This window comes from Musca domestica, unplaced genomic scaffold, assembly GCF_030504385.1.
Source record: "Musca domestica strain aabys unplaced genomic scaffold, Musca_domestica.polishedcontigs.V.1.1 208, whole genome shotgun sequence".
Taxonomy (NCBI): Eukaryota; Metazoa; Arthropoda; class Insecta; order Diptera; family Muscidae; genus Musca; species Musca domestica.
In genome coordinates this window covers 163,857-188,104 of record NW_026712256.1, presented here as the reverse complement: position 1 = coordinate 188,104, position 24,248 = coordinate 163,857, and the positions used below count along the sequence as shown (strand labels likewise).

The 24,248-nt window shown below is 34.7% G+C and overlaps 1 protein-coding gene across 1 annotated transcript; it reads right to left on the bottom strand.

Moving 5' to 3' along the window:
* Positions 1–17,110: 17,110 nt before the first annotated feature.
* LOC131802421 (odorant receptor 85b-like) lies at positions 17,111–22,400 on the bottom strand. Its single transcript, XM_059122623.1, has 4 exons — positions 21,736–22,400; positions 18,894–19,095; positions 17,232–17,387; positions 17,111–17,170 (listed from the first exon to the last, which is right to left on the bottom strand). The coding sequence occupies exons 1-4, from the start codon at positions 22,398–22,400 to the stop codon at positions 17,111–17,113; spliced, it is 1,083 nt and encodes a 360-aa protein (XP_058978606.1).
* Between the last annotated feature and the right edge of the window lie 1,848 nt (positions 22,401–24,248).

Genomic DNA, 24,248 nt, shown 5'->3' with positions numbered 1-24,248 from the left:
CATAAATCAACTCAGATCATCAAAAGGAACTATGGGTCTATCTCGTTTCCTTTTGCCTGTTGCAAACAAATGCACAAAGTCATAATACCCTGACCACCTTGTGGTGTAGGGTATAACTATGAAATTGTCTACCTTTTACACCAAAGGTCTTCAATATCTTTCAGTTTGAATTTCACCGAGGAGAATATCAGTAAAACCATTGCAAAATGAGCCCACACCTAAATTTAATATACAAAACTATTTCAACGTAGCCATATGTAAATTCTAAAACCAACATGACCCCTATATCAAATTTCAGAATTTCAGCTCTATCCCTTCATACTATTTAGTACTTTTCGTACAATTATAACACATTTCCAAAAACACCTACATAACTTAATAACAGATACCAACAGTGATATCTATATTAAATTTTGTTATTTCAGATCTATCCCTTCACCCAATACCAAATTTTCGTACACATATAGGACCCAAAATCACCCCCATATTTTAACCATAGGTATCCACAGTGGCATCTATATCAAATTTCAGGACTTCAGCTCTTTTCTTTCATCCACTGGCAAAATAAATACCATTAAGTACTTTTCGTACACATATAGGACTCATTTCCAAAGCCATCCCAGATACCAACAGAGTCAAATTCGGTATTCCAGCCATATCCCTTCATCCAATACCCAATTTTGTACCACATACTACTTTTCAAAGAATTATAGGACACTTTTCCAAAGCCCGGATTTCCGCTCTATTCCTTCACACAATACCATATTTAGAAATATTTAGTACATTTCGTACAAATATTGGACTCATTTCCAAAGTCACTTCCATATTTCAGTTTCAGATACCAACAGTGAACAAAGAATTATAGGACACTTTTCCAAAGCCAGGATTTCCGCTCTATTCCTTCACACAATACCATATTTAGAAATATTTAGTACATTTCGTACAAATATTGGACTCATTTCCAAAGTCACTTCCATATTTCAGTTTCAGATACCAACAGTGGCATCTATAATAAATTTCTATATTGCAGCCATTTTTTTAACCAATACCAAATTTAGAACTTTTCGTACAATTTCAGCGCACATTTCCAAAAACACCTCCATACCGCAATTCCAGATACCAACAAAAACATTAATATCCAATTTCGGGATTTCAACCCTTTCTCTTCAATAAATACCAAATTTAGCAATATTTAGTACTTTCCGCACAAATATAGACGCATTTCCATACCAAAGCCAAATCTCAAACACAGATACCATCAGTAATATAAATATTAAATTTCAGAATTTTTTCCCTTTGTGCAATACCAATTATATAGTTCCATTTAGTATTTTTCGTACAATCATAGAATACATTTCCGAAACCACACCCATAGTCCAGGCTACACACAAACAGCGATTCTAATACCAAATTTTAAATTTAAAGCACCATATTTTTACCCAATACCAAATTGTACCAAATATAGTACTATTTAGTACTTTTCGTGCACGAGTAGTGTACATTTCCAAAATCACATATTTTTTAAAAATTTACAACAAGAGGGACCCAATACAAAATTTCAAAAATTTCGTCTTCATCCGTTCATCCTAAACCATAAAATTCCAAATTTAGTACCATTAAGTACTTTTTGTACAGTTATAGTACACATTTCCGAAACCACGTCTATGTGGCCCGGCTACACATGAACAGCGACTCTTATGGCAAATTTTAAATTTCAAGCTAAATAACAAATTGTACAAAATATGGTACTATTTAGTACAGTTCGTGCACTTGTATTACAATTTTCCAAAATCACCTCCTTATCAGAAACCTGCCACCAACAGGGACAAATAAAAAATTTCAAAATTCCAGCTTCATCCGTTCAACCTAAATCAAAATGTTCGAAACTTAGTATCATTTAGTACAGTTCGGACACTTAGTACAGGCTTCCAAAAGCACCATCACATTTTAAACTTACTTTCCAAATTTGATTCTCTTACCGAATTTCAAGTTTTTAGCTCGAACCGTTAACATAATACAAAACTGTACCGTTTTAAAAATTTAGTACCATTTTAGATTTTTTCGTAACCTTAAAGCTTGTATTTCCAAAAACCCTTTGGTACATTTATTCTGTACCCCATCATTGACTCTTATTCCACATTTCAGAATTCAAGTTTTAGTTCATTTTAGTACTTTGCGTACCCTTTTGGTACGAATTTCCGAAAACCCAGCCTTATCACACGCCTACGCACCAAGTCTGACCCTCGTGCGAAATTTCGTCTGGACGTTGATCGTCTGAAGGTTGACTCATTTGGAGTAACAAACGACGATTCAGTCCTTTCGATTATTATACCCCACACCACAAGGTGGTCATTATACCCTACACCACATGGTGGTCAGGGTATTATGTCTTTGTGCATTTTTTTGTAACAGGCAAAAGGAAACGAAATAGACCCATAGTTCCTTTTGATGATCTGCATAGAATCACATTCTGAGTCGTTTATGCATGTCCGTCTGTCCGTCCGTCCGTCTGTCCATGTATTTTTCTAAACAAAGTACAGTTCGCATTTATTGCCCTATCCAGATGAAATTTTGCACAAATCATTTGTTTGGCCCAAGGACGAACCCTATTGAAATTGAAGATAATCGGGCAAAATTTAGATATAGCTCCCATATATATCTTCGTCCGATTTGCCTTTTATTGTGCACCAAACCTGTTATATCAGCCCGAATGGTATGGAATTTTGCATATACAACCAAATTAGACCTGAAAATAAGTATGCCAAAGTTGATCGAAATCGGTTCAGATATAGCTATAGCTCCCATATATATTGTTCATCCGATTTGTTATTTTTGTCCTCCGCAGCCGTAATATGCACTCTGTAACTACAATATTTGGGGAAATATATCAAATACAGCTCAGAAATACATTTGCTAAATTTTATCGAGGTCGGTTCATATTAGCATATAGCTCCCATATATAACTTCGTCCGATTTACTTTTTATTGTACACCAAACGTCTAATATTTGCCCAAATGGGATGGAATTTGGCAATTACAACCGAATTAAGTCTAGAAGCTAGTATGCCAATTTGGTGAAGATCGGTTCAGATATAGCTATAGCTCCCATATATACTGTTCATCCGATTTGTTGTATTTATTACCTACAGCCGTAATATGCACTCCGTAACAACGATATTCAGGGAAATATATGAAATAGAACTCAAAAATATTTTTGCCAAAATTTATCAAGATCGGTTCCGATTTAGATACAGCTCCCATATATATATTTATCTGATTTCAAATTAATTTTGCACCAAATGGACAACACAAGTCCGAATTTAAAAGATACAAATGCTTCGGCATATTCAGTCTTTCAAATTTGGCATAGCGCGTATGATTGAATTCTCCTATAAAAGCTTTTAATTGTTATGCGGAGCTCTACTAAATTAGCAAAGTGGTGTAGGTTATCATAAAGTCGGCCCCGCCCGACTTTCTTTACTGGTTTTAAATTTAAAGTTGTTAACTCTAAACGTTCAGATGATTAAAATCGTGCCAAATGTAGTACAGTTTTGTACTTTTTGTACACTTGTAGTGCGAATTTCCGCAAACCCTGCGGTACATCTGTCATAAACTCCAGCAGTGACCCTCATTCCAAATCTAAGAGTTCTAGTTCTATTGCTTCTCGAATTACAGGAGGGTATCATATTTAGTACATTCTTCTTCGAACCGTTCTAGTACGAATTTCCAAAAACCCAGTCTTATCTGAACCTTCACACCAAGAGTGTGAAGATTAAAGCTTGAGCCGTTTCGTCTGGACTTTCTCCTCGAAAAATTAGTTGATGAAAAGATGACCCTTTTGGTATACCAAACGACACATATTTAGCCCTTTCGATTATTATCTCTGAAAGATCGGTCTTGCCTTCCACATTTCTCAGCAGTAATAGCACTAATGTCCGATTTCCGAATCCTAACTTTATCCCCTCAGGCTAAACGTTGACGACCATTCAATAAAGACGTCACTTATTCTCCTCCAACTACCCTTATCCACTGAATACCCACTTGGGATGACGATTATTTTCAAATCATCCCATTAATGCCTGTCGTTTATTTACTCCGAATCTGTAAATCCTTAATAACAGCCTAAAATCAATTTTGTTTTCTTTTCTATTTGACTTAATTACAATAAACATACAAACAAAAACTACAACAACAGCAATAAAATCAACAAACAAAATCAGTCAATAATAAAAGCCGAAAAAAAAACCCACGAAATATCTACAAAACAAAGAAAGAAAAGTTAATACGACAAAGAATTACCAAAAGAATAATGAACAACTCAAATATAATCGGAGAAGAACGATGGTTGGTTGTTGGTGTTGGCTTTGGTGTTTTTGTGGCTGAAGTGGCGCGTAATTATCATTGAAAATAGCAAATAAAAATTAACCACACCCGCAACCGAAAGGCAGTCAATAGGGGAGGAGGAGCAGGAGGGGATGGGGCTTGAATACAAATGTTTTCCCAAAAACCACTCATTTGTAAGGACTTGAACAAAGAGTGGGTGTGTGAGAGAGAGAGCGAGAATTAGGGAGAAACAACGAAGACCAAATCGATTTTTCTTGCTCGGATTTTTTTTTCATTGTTTGGTGTTGCCAAGAAGTTTTAAGTGTGTGTCTACAAAATAACAATCAATACGGCATTATTTCAAGTGAGTTCAGACAATAAACCTCCTAGTCAATTGAATTGGTGTATTGTGCACAATGGGATTGGAAACTAATATGTTATTGCTGTAGTCGTTGGAAAACTTAAAAGTAATATAAAATTGCTGTTTTGATTGATTGAAAAATATTAATTGGCTTTGATAGATGTTGGAAAAATATAGTTAAATTGAAGGTTGTTGCTCTGATTACCGTAGAAAAAAAAAAACATTAAAGAAAGTCCTAAATTCGGGCGGGCCGATTTTTTGATACCCTACACCACTTTGCTAATTTAGTAGAGCTCCGCATAACAATTAAAAGTTTTTATGGGAGAATTCAATCATACACGCCATGATTATAATTATAATTTAAAGTTCAAGGGACTAAATATGCCGAAGCATTTGTATATTTTAAATTCGGACTTGTATTGCCCATTTGGTGCAAAATTAATTTGGAACCAGATAAATATATATATGGGAACTATATCCAAATCTGAACCGATCTCGATAGAATTTGGCAAAGATATTTCTGAGCTGTATTTGATATATTTCCCTGAATATCGTTGTTACGGAGTGCATATTACGGCTGTGGGTAACAAATACAATAAATCGGATGAACAATATATATGGGAGCTATAACTATATCTGAACCGATCTTCACCAAATTTGACATACTACCTTCTAGACTAAATTCGGTCGTATGTGCCAAATTCCATCCCATTTGGACAAATAGTAGACGTTTGGTGCACAATAAAACGTAAATCGGACGAAGTTATATATGGGAGCTATATCCAAATCGAAACCGATCTCGATAAAATTTAGCAAAGATATTTTTGAGCTACATCTGATGTATTTCCCCAAATATTGTTGTTACAGAGTGCATATTACGGCTCTGGAGGACAAAAATAACAAATCGGATGAAACATATATATGGGAGCTATAGCTATATCTGAACCGATTTCGATCAAATTTGGCATATTTATGTTCAGGCATATTTATGTTCAATTTGGCTGTATGTGCAAAATTCCATACTATTCGGGCTGATATTACACGTTTAGTGCACAATAAAAGGCAAATCGGACGAAGATATATATGGGAGCTATATCTAAATTTTTACCGATTATCTCCAATTTCAATAGGGTTCGTCCTTGGGCCAAACAAATGATTTGTGCAAAATTTCATCTCAATCGGATAATAAATGCGACCTGCATTTTTTTCACAAGAATGCATGGACAGACGGACTGACATGCATAAATCAACTCAAAAAGTGAAAGAAAGGCACCTGCATCGACTGGACTCGGGAAGTTGAGGTGAAACTTATCAAACTTTTATAATTAATATTAAAATATACACTTTTAGTCCTAGAAAAGATTCTGAAAGAAAAAATTATAGTTTTGACTAAAACGATCTTTGTGAAAATACGATTACGAAATTCAAATTGTGACTATAGGTAATGGTAGTACTTGAAAAACACCATTAAAATCAAAGGTTTTGACTTGAGTTTTATTGAAAAGTATTGAATATTTCAGGTCATGGGCTCGATAGTCGATTAAAAGTCGATTATAGTCCAATATGTGGTTATAGGTCTGATAGTTCCGGGAAAAATAATGGTAAAAACTTAGATAGAAATAACTCTAGAAAAATATGATCCCAAATTATTTAAGACGGATTTCGTCCAAAGAGACCTGGAGACCCCTAAAATTTCGATGAGGCTGTGTTATATGATATATATCCTCTGTAGTCGCTGAGGGTATAAAAATCCACGATTAAATCTTTGATAGTATTAGGACAACATGTTCTTAGAACTTCTCAGTTGTTACTCTGATGGTTCCGAAAAAGTATTGTAAGAATTCAAAAATTAGGTATAAAAGAAGTAATTATCGACTGTGTGATACCCTACAATACTGTACATTCAAATCCATTCTGGCCATACGCTCCTGCAAATTTTATCTTTGGTGTTTTCCCGGTGGCATTGGCATATTTAGGCCACCTCTCTTTCTGTTAGGTATTCCACAAATTGGCTTATCTCCTATTTTGGACTCTTTCCCCATGAAATATTTCGCGTCGATTGGATATAATTGTGGCCTATTTTTGATCATTTCAGCCTGTAATCATCTGCAAAAACACGGTGTTACAAACTTTTTGACCCAATCAAATTCATAAAGTCCCCAAATCATAGTGTTGTAGAGTATACGAATTAAAGGTTTGGAATCGGGACCTCGAACGTGTTATTAAATTAGAAAAAAAATAAAAATGTTATCTCCAATCGACCTTAGAATACTGGCGTTAAAATCTACAGTGGGATTTCTGCAATATTAATGTTAACATAAATATTTTGCAAAACAATTATTTTAATTTAATTCAAAAATCCACCATAGGATCCCTTACAGTTCATAGAAAAGATGCTGTTAAAAATTAGTTATGGCCTTGTTGGTCTTTGGAAAATGTACTGTTAATATAATTTCATTTCGATAGAAATTGTAACAAAAACATTCAAACTGCGAAACATCTAGAGATACCGTTATGTGGGAGCTATGACAAACATTGGTGCTACATAGAAACTATTTTTGAAATGTTATGTGATTTAAGTTTATTCGAAGCGTAATGACAGGATTGACAAATTTAAAAATATTGTAGAAGCTATAACAAGTTAAAAAGCAGTAAGTTCGGGCGGGTCCGAACTTTGAATACCATCTACCATTTGGAACGAATTTGGAAATTTTTCAAAAAATAAAATCCTTAAAAAATTCTCTTAAAATTTTAAATATGCCGAATATAGCCGTTATATTGGGGTCTATACGACGTGGACCCACATAGGCATTGTTTGTCATAAGCCATTACCGTATTCAAATTCGAAACTTGAAATAAACGGTGAATAATGTAGCTAAAATCATCAAAATATCGTATATAGGAAGGTACCGTTATATCGGAGCTGTGCGAAGACTTGGAGCAGCATATACAATTTTCTGTCACAGGCTATAGCATCCATTTCGAACGTCAAATACGACATCTCAAACAATTTCGGTGGTTATTGTAAGTAAACTCGTCAAAATACCGAATATAGGGAGGCACTTATATATGTGGCCTATACGAAGACCTGGACCTGTATAGACAATTTTCTGTCACAGAGTGTTGTTTCCATTACAAACTTTAAACACCAAATTTGAAAAAATTCCGGTGAATAATGACTCTAAAATCATCAAAATACCGAATTTCGGGAGGCACCATTATATGGGGGCTATACGAACACGTTGACCTGCACAGACAATTTTCTGTCATAAGCTGTAGTATCCATTACAAATCTCAAATACCAAATTTGAAACAATTCCGGTGAATAATGTCGCTAAAATCATCAAAATACCGAATATCGGGAGGTACCATTATATGGGGGCTATACGAAGACATGGACCTGCACAGACAATTTTCTGTCTTAGGCTGTAGTATCCATTTGGAACTTCAAATACCAAATTTGAAAAAAATTCGCTTAAATCGTCAAAATACCGAATATCGGGAGGTACCGTTATATGGGGGCTACATGAAAACGTGGATCTACATGGCCCATTTACGAACGAACTCTACTAGGAAAATAAACACGTGTGCAAAATTTTAGCCTTCTATCTCAATTCGTTCGAAAGATAGCGTGATTACAACAGACAGACAGACAGACAGACGGACAGACAAAGAGACAGACAAACAGACAGACGGTAAAAAAACTTTTTATATCTTACCCAAAACAATCTAAGTTGATTGTGACTCAAAATTGTTGACCTAAACATCCCGAGATTGTGAGCTACCTAATGTTTTTAAAAATTCAGACCATTTTTTTGGTTTTTTTTTTGTTTTTGTAAATTATTGCGAAAATCACAGATATAAACATTTTCAAAGCTCTGCATAAACATAAAGTATTTTTCTGCATTTCAATAGACAAGCGGGCAGACAGCTTGATGTAGCTAACTCGACAAAAAATTTATGCGGATCAGTCAAGTGTTTACGAGTTTTGAGGTTAAGGTAACAAAAGTTAATTAAATTAAATAATTAATTCGAGTTTTTCAATTTATTATATCAACCCACTGTGCATTAATCTCTGAATTTCGTTAACCAACTTATTTGTATTTGGCAGTTTTTGTTGTTGATGTGGCAGAACAAAAAGACAAGAAATTGATGTTTTTTGGTAAATAAATTAAAATTTCAATCAGTATTCTGCATTGTTGAATAATAAAAAAAAAACAAAGCGACGAATGGAATTAAAAGAAAATCTAAGACATACAGCCGATGCAAGGCAAACCAAGGCAAAATAAATAACATATTGTGGCTATTTTTTAGAACACAAATGCCTACACATGTCATGTCATGAAGTCGGGCAAGAGCAAAATCGGGATAAACTAAATTTTCCGTTGGGAATATTTTGTATGGTAATTTCGAATTTGAAAGCGGCGTTAGTGGTCGATTTTAGCATCATTTCATCACTTTTTTACCCTCCACCATACATAGTACAAAGGCTATATTTAGTTCGTCATTCCGTTTGCCACTTATCGAAATAATCATTTAAGACCTAACAAAGTAAATATTTTCTTGATCAGCGTAAAATTCTATTACGATTTAACCCTTTCCGGCCGTCCGCCTGCCCGTCTGTTGTAATCACGCTAGAGTCAAAACGAATCACAATAGGAAGCTACAATTTTGCAAAGATCAGTCTTTTGTTTGTATGCAGGTAAAGCTCGAAGATGGGCTATATCGGTCCACGATATCATATAGCTCCTATTCGGTATTTTGATGATTGTAGCCAAATTTTTCAAGGGATGATTTAAAGAACATTATTCACCGGAATTGTTCCAAATGTCTTATTTGAAGATCTTAATATTTTAATTATTTTAGGAACTTTATTCATCGGAATTTTTTCCATTGTCGTATTCAGAGTTCGTAATGGGTACTACAGCCTATGACAGAAAATTGTTTATGCAGGTTGAGGAGTATGTATAGCCCCATATATCGGTACCTCCCTATATTCGGTATTTTGATGATTTTAGATTCAATTTAACGGAATTTTATTTATTAATTTTTTGTGGGTATTCAAAGTTTGGCCCAGTCGAAATTACGGCCCTTAAACATATGGCTACCGCGGCCATTTGATACGGCCAAAGCGCACCTCATCGAAATAGCAGTTTTAAGCCCTAGGTCTCTTTGGACCAAATCCGTTTCAAGACATTTGTTTGTCTCTCTAGTCTGGTTGGTGCGCACGATAACTCTCAGAGTATCCGATTTGGCCCAAACTTGGTACATTGTAATATTATTATCAAACTTAGATCGAGATCGGAGAATTTCAAGGAAAAAACTTTATCTCATGAAAAGGATGATTTAATTTTATGCATACTTTGCAAATCGTCATATTTCCATCATTGCTGGTGCGAAAATTTGGATGAGTCGTAACTTTTATAAAATGTGAAATAAGAGTCCGATTCTCTTCAAATTTAACAGATCCAAATATTTTCATTAACACAAAATCTGGTGTGAAGGTAGGATATATCGGTGTACTTCTGCTGGTACCTCCCCCACAACGGGTTAAAATTAAATTGAATAATTATATCTCTCATAAAATACGAAATAGACTTCAGATTCTCTTCAAATTTCACACATCCCTATTTTTTTAACAACTCAAAACCAGGTGTAAAGATGAAATATGTCGGACCACTCCATCAAGTACCTCTCTCACAAAAGTTCAAAATTTTAAATAAGTATATTTGTCATAAAGTGCTTAATAAGCATCAAATTCTCTTCAAATTTCCTGTATCTCAACATTTTTATCAACGTAAGTTCTGGTCGGAAAATATTTGATATCGGCCTAACCCGCATCTTCCCCACAATGGGTTAAAATTTTGAATAATTATATATATCATAAAATACGAAATGGGCATCAGAATCTCTTCAAACTTTACTTATCCCAATATTTCTAACAACACAAAATATGTATGAAGATGAAATATGTCGGACCACTCCTACCCCCACCACAAGGAAATGCGAAATAAGCATCAAATTCTCTACAAAATTCCTGTATCCTAATATTCTTACTCATTAAAGTTCCGGTTTGAAAATGTTAGATATAAGTCCACCACTTCTGGTACCTCTCCCACAAAGGTTCACGGTTTGTATTACTTATATCTCTCAAAATGTGGGAAACATCAAATTATTCCCAATAGAGTGGTTATAGATGTCTGTTTTTTGTCCAATATATCTGATACCTCATGCATATTTCAACATTTTCCAAAAAATAGCACATATCTCGTAAAGGAAGTGGTCGATATAGCCCAAGTCGGGCACGTTGTAATATACATATGAGAGTTAGTTCAGATGAGAAGTGGGAAATATTGATCCATTCTTTCGGTATCTCCTCCATAAAGGGGCATATGTTGAGGGTACACATTTGTCGACAAAACCGTCCGATACTTTTAAATTTATTAGATTATAATTCAGTTGAGATCAAGAATATCGACCTTCTCCTCAAAGAATGTGGATAGCGTATGAGCTATGTATGTATGCTCATACGCACCCTCTGTTTTATACCCTCCACCATAGTATGGAGGGTATATTAAGTTTGTCATTCCGTTTGTAACACCTCGAAATATACATTTTAGACCCCACAAAGTATATGTATTCTTGATCAGCATTAAATTCTATGTCGATTTATCAAAGTCCGTCCGTCTGTCCGGCTGTGGAAATCACTCTAGCTTCCGAACAAAATGAAGTAGGTTGATAAAATTTTACTCAAATCTGTATTATGTTTGCAGGACTTTTGGTATTGAAAATGGGCCATGTAGGCCACGTCTTCGTATAGCCCCCTTATAACGGTACCCCCCGATATTCAGTATTTTGATGATTTTAGCGACATTATTTACCGGCCTTGTTTCAAATTTTGTATTTGAAGTTCGTCATAGATACTGCAGCATAAAACAGAAAATGGTCCATGTGGGTCCACCTCTTCGTATACTCCCCATATAACGGTACCTCCGATATTCGGAATTCTGATGATTTTAGCGACATTATTTACCGGAATTGTTTCAAATTTGGTATTTGAAGTTCGTAATAGACACTGCAGCATAAAATAGAAAATGGACCATGCAGGTCCACTTCTTCATACAGCCCAATATAACGGTACCCCCCGATATTCGGTATTCTGGTGATTTTAGCGACATTATTTACCGGAATTGTTTCAAATTTGGTATTTGTAGTTCGTAATAGATACTACATCAAAAAAATGGGCCATGCAGGTCCACGTCTTCGTATAGCCCCCATATAACGGTACCCCCCGATATTCGGTATTCTGATGAGTTTAGCGACATCATTTACCTGAATTGTTTCAAATTTGGCATTTGAAGTTCGTAATAGACACTGCTGCATAAAACAGAAAATGGGTCATGCAGGTCCACTTCTTCATATAGCCCAATATAACGGTACCCCTCCACTTCTTAGTGTAGCCCCCATATAACGGTACCTCCCGATATTCGGTATTCTGATGATTTTGGCGACATTATTTACCGGAATTGTTTCACATTTCGCATTTGAAGTTCGTAATGGATGCTACAGCCTATGACAAAAAATTGTCTGTACAGGTCCACGTTTTACTACTCCTATGGTTCCTCCCTATATTCGGAATTTTACCTATGCAGGTTCACGTCGACGTACAGACCCTAATATACGGCTACATTCGGTATTTTTAAGATTTTAACAGAATTTTTAACGGATTTTTTTTTTTTTTTTTTGAAAATTGCCAAATTTGTAACAAATGGTGGAGGGTATTCAGAGTTCGTCCCGGCCGAACTTACAGCTTTTTTACTTGTCATAAGCTTCTATATAACGTGGGGCCATATTAATTTTGCCATCGTTATAATCATTTGAGACATAACAATTTATGTATATATTCTTGTTCAGGGTAAAATTCATAGTTGTCCTACCCCTGTCCGCCTGATCATATTTACGCCAGTAGTAATAACACGAGCGTCAAAACGTCTTGTGATGAAAAGCTGCGATTTAGCACAGAACTGCCTTTTGTTTGTAGCCATGTCCACGATATCGTATACTTTTTTGATGACTTAAGCCACGTTTTTTTAAGAATTATTTAAAAATATATGTTTGAATTTCGAAATGGGCACACAGCTTCCAGGAAGACATTTATATTCCATTCACCACAATCCTAACGTCGTATCCCCACCGAAATTCTCTCAATTTCAATTGATCTAATTATCTACCGTCAACTCATACACTTAAATAGACCTTCACTAAATAATATCTTTTATCACGAGCACTTCAGGTTGTCAATTCTGTATCTCGAGTTATGAATCAGTATTGACACCAAATACAACCAACACACATCTATCATTAACATATCAAGCGATAGTCAACACCCAACTAATAATGCCAAAATGCTTCTCTCATAATCTTCCAAGGATGTTTACAAAGTCCTTGACAAAACACCCACATGTAGAGGAAATACATATGTATGCGAAGGAAGAGAGAGAGAGAGAGAGAGAGAGAGAGAGACGATGGTTCATGATATATGTTCCAAACATGCTTATAACAATTGTCTGATTGTCCAAACATTTAGACCTACAAACACACACACATACACTCACTCATACCTACACAAACTTCGGGGCAAGGTTCATTTGGTCTTGCATTCAGCATTCATCAACAGATTTAATTGTCAAACATGTCAAAACTATGTTCGAATCATTACAAATGACAAACACATTTCGTGTAATATGTGTGTATGAGTGTGTGTGTGTGTAAATGCAAATGTATTGGCATATTTGATATTGTATTTAAATTCTGAATGCTTGTGCAGCAAATTTCGTTATTTATGAATGGGATTTGTTATGAAAATGTCGAAAGATATAATTTCCATAATGAATGGTGGACATAATGTGTGTCGGACCTAAGATTAACTAAGTATTTTTTTGGGGGAGAGAATTAACATCAGGACACAATGAATAGCATGTGATGTAATAATTTCTATGCTGGAAACGATTACATTTAAAACAAGTAAGTTCGACCGGGCCGAACTTTAAATACCCTCCACCATATGGAACAAATTTGTCAATTTTATCCGTTATATAAGGGGCTATACGGCGGCGTGGACATGCGTAGGCAACATTTATCATAATCCATTAAAATATTCTAATGCGAAACTTTAAAAAAATTTCGGTGAATAATGTTGCTAAAATTATCAAAATACCGTATATAGGAAGGTTCTATTATATTGGGGCTATATGTGGGCCTGCACAGGCAATTTTCTGTCTTAGGCTTTAGTATCCATAACGAACTTCAATTAACCGATTTGAAACATTTCCGGTAATATCGGGAGGTACCCTTATATGGGGGCTATACGAAGACGTGGACCTGCACAGACAATTTTCTGTCATAAGCTGTAGAATCCATTACAAATGTCAAATGCCCAATTTGAAACATTTCCGGTGAATATTGTCGCTAAAATCATAAAATACCGAATATCGGGAGGTACCCTTATATGGGGGCAATAGGAAGACGTAGACCGGCACAGACAATTTTCTGTCATAGGCTGTAGTATCCATTACGAACTTCGAATACCAAGTTTGAAATAATTTCGGTAAATATTGTAGCTAAAATCATTAAAATACCGAATATCGGGAGGTACCCTTATATGGGGGCTATACGAAGACGTGGACCTGCACAGACAATTTTCTGTCATAGGCTGTAGTATCTATTACGAACTTCAAATGCCAAATTTGAAGCATTTCCGGTGAATAATGTCGCTTCAATCACCAAAATACCGAAAATAGGGAGGTACAATTATATGGGCGCTATACCAAAACGTGGCCCTAAGTGGCACATTTTTAATACCAAAAGTCCTGCAGACATAATACACATATGAGTGAAATTTTATCAACCTACTTCATTTTGTTCGGAAGATAGAGTAATTTTCACAGGCAGACAGACGGGCGGACATTGCTAAATCGACATAGAATTTTATGCAGATCAAGAATATATTTTACTTGGTAAGGTCTAAAATGTATATTTCGAGGTGTTACAAACGGAATGACAAACTTAATATACCCTCCATACTATGGTGGAGGGTATAAAAAATATTAAAATCGGTTTCAGTGTGTTATATACCCTCAGCCATATAGGTACCGAGGTTGTATATCATTTGATATACAAAACAAACCTCTGCGAAATAACGGTTTTAGACCCTAGGTCAAATCCGATCTGGGACATTTTAAGTCGATCTGTCCGTCCGTCCATCCGCCAGTCTGTCTATATGGCTGGCTATTGTACATGATAACTCTCGAAAGGAGTATTCAATTATATTTTATATTTTACTGCACAGATAGAGAGATATAATCCTTTTTGACTCCAACTTTGCAAATCCTAATATTAGCTCAGCGCTAGATGAAAAACAGACAACATCCGTCAAGTACCTCCCCCACAAAGAGTCAAACATTTGCTTAATTATAACTCTTATAAAATGTGATGTAAGAGTCGGATTGTCTTTAAATTTAACACATACCAATAATTGTATTAACCCAAGGATGAAGATGGTATATATCGGCAGACTCCTTCTGGGTCTACCCCCACAAATGGGTAAACATTTTTAAAAAACTATTTTACTGCACAGAAAAAAAAAACATAATTCGGGTTTTGCTCCAACTTTGCAAATTCTGATATTTGCATCAGTGCTAGCTCAGGTGCAAAAATTTACAATATCGGTCCACTCCATCAAGTACCTCCCCACAAAGGGTCAAAATTTTAAATAATTATAATTCTTATAAAATGGGATGTAAGAGTCCGATTATCTTCAAATTACACACATCACAATATTTTTATTAACCAAAAGGTCTGCTGTGAAGATGGGATATATCAGTCTACTCCTTCTGGTACCTCCCCCCAAAAGGTCGAAATTTTTAAAATAATATTTTACTGCATAGAAATAGAAAGGACAATTCGATTTTACTCCAACTTTGCAAATCCTAATATTTGCATTAGTTCTAGGTCAGGTATCCGCCCCATCAAGTATCTCCCCCACAAAGACTCAATATTTTGAATTATAACTCTAATAAAATGTGACCCCCACAAAAGGTCAAAATTATGAATAATTAAATAAATGTGAAATAAGAGTCCGACAGCCTTCAAATTACACACATCACAATATTTTTATTAACCCAAGGATGAAGATGGAATATATCGGCACACTCCTTCTGGTACCACCCCCAGAAAAGGGTCAATATTTTCAACATCCATGAAGCTCATAAAATGCGAAATTACACATCTGCTGCCATTCAGTTCTGGCACACCTGAATATTTCTATCGAGGCAAGATCTGTTATAAAAATGGTAAAGATCAAGCAATTCCTTCTTGCACCTCCCCCCAAAAAGGTCAACGTTTTTAATAACCAAAACTATTATAAATTACGAAATAAGTATGCGGTTCTCTTTATATTTCACACATCCTATTATTTATACTAACACAATATCTGCTATGCAGATGGGATATATCGGCCCACTCCTTCTGGTAACTCCCTCACAAAGGGTCAAATTTTTGGATATCTATGTAGCTCATAAAACGCGAACTGAGAATCCGATTATCTTCAAATTTCACACATCCCAATATTTATATCAACATATAATCAGATATATAATATAATCCACTCCTGATGGTACTTCCCCCGCCAAGAATCAATATTTTGAATAGTTATATCTCTAATAATTTGCGAAGTAAGCATCCGAATGCCTTTAAATTTCACACATCGCAATATTTCTATCAACATATAATCAGATGACCACAAATGGGGTCAACATTTGGCATAATTATATCTCCAATAATTTCCGAAAAAAAGCATCCGATTCTCTTTAAATGTCACACATCCAAATATTTCTCTCAACACATAATTCATGTGTGAGGATAGAATCCGCTTCCACTTCTTCTGGTTGTTTCCTCACAAAAGGTTTAAATTTGCATTAATTATTCGCTTAAATTCAGAAATTAATTTTCGATGCTCAAACCAATATGTTTTTCAGTATTAGATGACGTGGAATACTTTCGTCACCTAAATATGGTACCGCAATCACATTTCTTAATTTTCCAACATTTCTCATGTAGAGGAGAAAGAAGTAGTCTATATAGGCCAAATCTGGCACATTTTTATCAGACTTAGGTTAGATACGAAACAGACAACATTGGCCAACTTCTTTGGAACCTTCCCCATAAAGATTCACCAATTTGAAAAATCATAACGCAAGTTAAAATAAATTTACATATAAACGAACAGTGGCTGAGAATATACATCTGTCGGCAGAACCAAGAGATTTAATTATTTGTGTATATAAATATTTTTTTAATTTAATTATTTTTAATTTAATTTTTTTAATTTAATTTATTTGTTTATATAAATATCAAAAATTATACAATTTTACTTCTTAACATACATTGTTCTTAGTAATGTAAAGAATTTATAGGACAAATGTAAAAGCTAAACAAAAAAGATTACATTATTTATTAAATATTACGAAAATTCTAATAAAAATATATACCTCATTCATTGTTCCCTGAGAGATCCATATGAAATAAGTGGCCTTCAGTTGAGCCGGTCTCTGGGCACGTTTAGACATTAGAATCAACATTTTTTGACATCTTACTTCAGTCTTTAGCCATTGGGTTGTTAAAACTGCTGTCGATACTCTTAGACTCTATGGAAATGAAAGAGAGAGGGAGAGACAGGGAGAGGTAAAAATAATTTATTTATTTAACAATAATTAAAATATATACAATTTTTATATTAATTTTTATACCCTCCACCATAGTATGGACAAAAATGCTCATGCAGGTCGAGGTCTTCTTATATATAGGCCCCATACTACGGTTTGATGATTTTAGCGACGTTGTTCACCGGTATTATTTCAAATTTCGCATTTGAATATCGTAATGGCCCATACAAAAAATACATCGTATGTATATCGGTACCCTATATTCGCTATTTTTATGATTTCGGGTGAATTTTTTTAAACGATTTTTTTTTTAAATTGCAAATTTTTTAAAAATGGTGGACCGGCCTTCCAATGTTCGGACCGGGCGAAGTTAATGGTTTATTAATTGTTTTTAGTTATATCAATATTTTTCATACACTCCACCATAATATGAAGGGTATATTAAGTTTGTCATTCCTCGAAATATAAATTTCAGATCCAACCAAGTATATATATTTTTCATCAGCATAAAATTTTATGTCGATGTAGAGATGTCCGTCCATTTGTCTGTTCGTCTGTGGAAATCACTCTAGCTTCCAAACGAATGAATGTTCTGCTAAAATTTTACTCAGATGTATGTTAGGAGTGCAGGAATTTTTGGTATTGAAAATGAGCTTTATAGGTCCACGCCGTAATTGTAGCGGCGCATTTAAGGATTTTTGATTGTTTTATACTTAGTTTTAACCCGAATTTGCTGTAAATTGGCAGCATGTGTTCTTTTTATATAAGAAGCATCTTTGCCTAGAACTGTCAATATGGGTCCAAATTTTGGTATAGTTCCCATTTAATTGTACCTCCAGATATTCGATGATTTTGATGATTTGTGTCACACTTGAAAATTTTATGTTTGGAATTTAAAGCTCGTAATAGATACTACATCCTATGAGAAAAAAGTGGCTCATGCAGGTTCACGTCTTCGTATAGACCGCATATAACTGTACCTCTCAATATTCGGTATTTTGATGATTTTAACGACATTATTCACCGGAATTGTTTTAAATTTCGTATTTGAAGTTCCTAATGGGTACTATAGTCTACGAAAGAAAATTGTGTATGCAGGTCCTCGCCTTCCCATAGGCCCCATATACCGGTACCTCCCTATATTTGATATTTTGATGGTTTTAGCGACGTTATTCTCCGGAATTGTTTCTGATTTCGTATTGAAATATTATGATGGTCTATGACAAATATTGCCATGCAGGTCCACGTTTTCCTATAGCCCCAATATAACGGTAACACCCTATAATCGGTATTTTTTATGACTATAGCAGAATAATTCAACGGATTTTTTTTTTTGGTTGATGGTATTCAATGTTCGGACCGTTCGAAATTAGTGCTCTTTAGTTGTTTTTAATAATATTAATATATTTTTTAAATATTTTTTCTTTAATTCATTAAATTACCTGTTTACGTGGATATGTCTATATTTTGGAATCTTATTTAACTTACCGAATCCATCAACATTTGACCATAGGAACATATCTCTGCCGATTGTATTAGCATGGTAAACAAAAATAAAGATAATTTGAAGAGACTAAGAAACGAAGTGCCAATTGTCATCAGAAATCCCAGCAAGCAAATCACAAATGATGCCGAGGCAAAATGTACGAACAGCAGTAGTCCAAATATGTCGTTCAAGCGATCGGATAGGCTGTAAATATTAAAGAAGAATAAGGTAGATGGTATGATAATTTATACACCCATATATACATATATACGATATAAAAAGTAAATTCTTCCTATTTATATTTATACTAGCAAGTGCCCGCTACTTCGTCGGCGAAAAGTCCAAATTTTTAAATTCGTTCCAAAAGCTCGTATTAGGTGTTTTTAATACTCAAAATACACAATATGTTTAGTTTGAAAAAAAAAAAATAATCAATACTTTATACATCGTAGTAAATTTTGAAAACTTTCAAGGGTTTTCGGTAAGAACAGTGGAAAATGTTTAACTTTTACACCAAAAAGTCTTCAAAATCTTTCATTTTGAAAGCTACCAAGGAGGAAATTAGTAAAATCATTGCACAATGGACCTACATCCAACTTTTCTATGTCAATGTCTCCATATGTAAACCCTAGAAACCATTTTAGCTCTATCCCTTTGCTTAATACCAAATTTACATCTTCCCATTCCAGCAGAGACCTCAACAACAAATTTTCGGGATTCCAGTTGTATTCCTTCATCCAATGCTCAATTTATTACTATTTAGTATTTTTCGTAAAATTATAGTACATATTTGCAAAACCACCTTCAGACCTCAGTATCAAATTTCTGGATTCCAACCTATTCCTTCACCCAAAACAAAATCTAGTACAATTATAATACACATTTCCAAAATCACCTTCAGGCCTCAATATTATATTTGGGGATTCCGGCCCTATCCTTTCACACAATTCCAAATTTAGTACTTTTTTTTATAGTACACATTTCAAAAACCACCACCATATCTCAATTCCAGATAACAATAGAGACCTCAGTATCAAATATCGAGATTCCAGCCCTATCCTTTCACCGAATATCAAAGCTAGTACCATTTAGTATTTTTCGTAAAAATTTAGGACGAATTTCCAAGCCACAGCTAAATTTCAAACCCAAATACCATCACTATTCTTAACATCAAATCTGATTTTTTTCTCTATCCCAATACCAAATATAGTACCATTTAGTACTTTTCGTACAATTAAAGTACATATTTCCGCAACCACTTCCATATGTCCACATGTGCAGCGACCCTAACGCCAAATTTCAGATTTTAAACACTATATGTTCACCCAAAGCCAAAATGTACCAAACGTATTACTATTTAGTACTTTTCGTGCACCTGTAGTACACATTTCTAAAACCATTTATTTTTAAGAACCTACCAACAGGGATCCCAATACAAAATTTCAAAATTTCCGCTTCATCCCTTCAAACTAAACCAAACTTTTCCAAAATGAGTACCATTTAGTACAGTTCCCTCACACATCTCCTTAACCGCATTCATATGTCAAAATTACTTTCCGACCTTAATTTTCATACAAATTTTTTTAGCTATATCCAATACTAAATGGTACCATTTTAGAAGTTAAGTAAAATTTTAGAACTTTTCCTAAATTAAAAGTTCAAATTTCCAATAACCCTTTGGTACATCTATCGTGCACAGCATCAGTGACTCTCATTTCATATTTCAGAATTCCAGCTCTATCGGTTCACCTAAATCCGAATTGTACCAAATTTAGTACCATTTAGTACATTTAAGTACAAATGTTCATAACTACCAACATCATACAGTTCAATAAAAATTTTATTTTTAAATTTCAGGAATCAAAATCTTAGCATACATAAATCGAAATTGTACCAAGTTTAGTACCATTTAGTATACATAAGTACGAATTTCCAACACTAATTACATTCCTTATTCCAAGAATGCAATTGTAATCATATTTCTACATTTCAGAATTCCAGCTCTATCAGTTCACCCAAATGGAAATTGAAACCTATTGCAGCTATAAGATTGAGGGTCTCATTGTGGTGGATGCACCAGACGGAGTTGTACGATATTTTCATCTTTGAACTCAATCTTAATAAAAAACAAGTAAAAAAGCAGTAAGTTCGGCCGAGCCGAACTTTGAATACCCTCCATCATTTGGAACTATTTTGGAAATTTTCAAAAAAATAATATTATTAAAAAATTCTGTTAAAATACCGAATGTATTTTGACAATTATCTTTTAGAGGGTTAAGTACTTACAAAGAACTTCTTGTGTGGATTTTCAGACGATTCCGTTAAAAAAAAAATGGAGTCAAAACCATCAAAATAACGAAGGATATACGATATCGTGGACCTATATAGACAATACTCTTCCATGGGGTAAATTACTCACATGGAACTCCTTTTGTGAATTTTCAGACAATTCCATTGACAAATCTGGCTACAATAATCAAAATACCGAATATCGGGTGTACCGTTATATGCGGGCTATATGATATGGTGGATATCGGCCCATCTTCGAACTTGAGGTGCCTGCAAACAAAAGACTGATCTGTGCAAAATGTTAGCTTCCTATCTTAATTCCTTTTAACTCTACCGTAATTACAATATGCGGACAGACGGATGGGCGGTCAGGGCTAAATCGCTAAATTTTACGCTGATCAAGAATACATATACTTTGTAGGGTCCAAAATTATTATTTCGAGTTACAAACGAAAAAATGAACTTAATATACCATTTATACCATGTATGGTGGATGGTATAAAAAACTAGCCCAAAAATATACTATACATCGATTAATTAGTTTTCAATACTTACCCTAACAAGTGACTGTGATATTCAATGAAACATTTCAAAAATTCCAAATCTTTTCCATTCTCCCTTCCTTCCATTTTTGCCACTCCCTTACTACCACTCTCTATCTCATAGCTTTCCATGGTATTTGCCACAAAATCGAAATGCATTATAAGTTGGGAAATCAGCGAATATAATAACATATCATTGGAAACATTACCCATGGCGGTGGTGTGGCCCGCCATGCTTGCCATTACATAGAGCAGATAGTATGACCAATGATTTTGCCAATTCCAGGGGATGTACATGAAATATGGGAGTTCCTGTTGCGATCGTGAGTGATGAAAATTTCTTGACGAAATCCCGAACTCCAATATGGCCAGCAGATTGAAAAACCAAATGGCGAAAACAAATAAAAGTGACATGAATTTTGACTTTCGATGACACTTGCGTAGGTACACCTGGACATCATAATCCTGTTGTAACATCAATTTCGTCGGAAATATGTCATGTAAATCACAAATGAGAGATTCTATTAGCGGTCTCTTTTTCCATATCATAAAAATTTTCCAACTCGAATTGATCACAAAGCCAATGTAGGACATGGACATGAGTAAATCGGGAATGTCCACAGTATCCGTTGTCGATAAAAACAGATTTAATATTTCAGCCACCATTACCACATTCATATTCGTTATATTTATGTAAAATATTATTGTTTTAAGATACTTTTTACAAGGCGCCCGTAATTCCCGTCTAGCCCAGGATTCAATGCCAAAGGTGGCATATATGAAATCCACATAAATGAAAAAATCCTCAAAGTTTTTCAACTTGAACATTATGAGAGAAAATGTTACGTTTTCGGAACGAAGAGAACTTTGTGTAACGAAAGTTGTTTTCAAACTAAATTCGAATATTTCAAAACTATTAAATGGTAATAACTTATTACTGTCCATCATGAAATAATTTGTGTGTCAACCTTGTCCTGTTGCTAACGCTAAGTGTCGCTGCCTAACTTCCGGCAAGTCTCGTGCTAACTATTATATGAAGTTAGAAAAGAACAGGATCATTTGAATTATTTAAAACAAACTTTGTTCGGCCGGGACAAACTTTGAATACCCTCCACCATTTGGTAAAAATTTAACTATTTTCAAAAAAATAAAATCCGTTACAAATTCTGTTATAATCTAAAAATTACCGAATGTAGCCGTATATTAAGGTCTATACGACGACGTGGACCTGCATAGGTAACTTTTGTCACAAGCTATTGCAATATTTATATGCTAAACTTGAAAAAAAAATCTGTTTACAATGTAGCTAAAATCATCAAAATACCGAATATTAGGAGGTACCATGGGGGTTATAAAACGTGGACCTGCACAGACAATTTTCTGTCATAGGCTGTAGTATCCAATACCGAATATCGGGGGTTCCGTTATATGGGGGGCTATACGAAGACGTGCACCTACATGACCAAAACAAAAGCATTTTGGTGAGAATTTTCCAGAAAAAAACTTATTCGAGATGGAGTTCAAACGTGATAGTGTGATTTCTATATATTTGGCTGGAAACCCAAAAATGGCTATTGTTAGAGCACTCCAGCATTTAAATGTGAATAAATCGTTTGTGTCTCGTACCATCGCTCGTTACCGTGATACTGGTAGCTTAGCCCGACGTCAAGGAAGTGGACGGAAGAAAACAGCAACATCAACAGAAATGGTTCGAAAAGTAAAGAAGCGACTTGATCGATACTAGCGTCGCAGTGTCAGAAAAATGGCTTGTAAGCTGAACATATCGCAATATTCCAGTCGGCAAAAATTAAAAAATGTGCTCGGTTTAAAGCCATTAAAATTTCCAAAAGTGCAAGACCTTACACCGCAACTTCGCTTGGCCGAAAGTGGGGAACTGACGAATTTGGTTTTCTCATTGTCCAGCAGTTTGCAAACAAGCAACACGACCGGGAAGGGGCAAAATACCGCAGAGCAACATTCGGGCAGCGTGTGACGGTTTCATTGGCCATTTGAAGGCCATAATTTGTGCCAAAGGTGACCAATTCGAACATATCTAGACTTTTCTAAAATTTGATGCTATTTCCGACATTTTTTGCTTTAATTCAGAATAATTGAAAAATTGAATAAAAATTTTGGCGTTTGACCTTGTTGCAGTTTTTTATCCCACCCTGTATATCATTTTCAATACCAACCATCCTAGACACAATGCAAACTACTATGCTAAATTTTGAAGCTCTACATGAAATAATCTGACCTGCATGATGATTTCAACAGATATAAGTATATATGTTCAGCATAAAATTCTAAGTCGATTTAACGATTTCCGTCTGTCTGTTGAAATCATGATGCAGTTCAGATTATTTCATGTAGAGCTTCAAAATTTAGCATAGTAGTTTGCATTGTGTACATACGTCATTACTAAATTTTCAGAATTTTATATGTCATTTAATTTATTCCTTCTCGGAAAGAATAATAGGAATCTGTTCACCTTTTCCACAGAAAAGTCTTCAAAATCGTTCATTTTGA

What these genes read in the sequence shown, in the direction of transcription:
- LOC131802421 (XM_059122623.1), bottom strand. Translation starts at nt 22,400, where the DNA reads ATGAATGTGGTAATGGTGGCTGAAATATTAAATCTGTTTTTATCGACA. An exon ending in GTCAAATGTTGATGGATTCG is followed by an intron (nt 17,388 to 18,893) that starts GTAAGTTAAATA and finishes TCATTTCCATAG; the next exon opens with AGTCTAAGAGTATCGACAGC. An exon ending in CTCAGGGAACAATGAATGAG is followed by an intron (nt 17,171 to 17,231) that starts GTATATATTTTT and finishes TTTTTTGTTTAG; the next exon opens with CTTTTACATTTGTCCTATAA.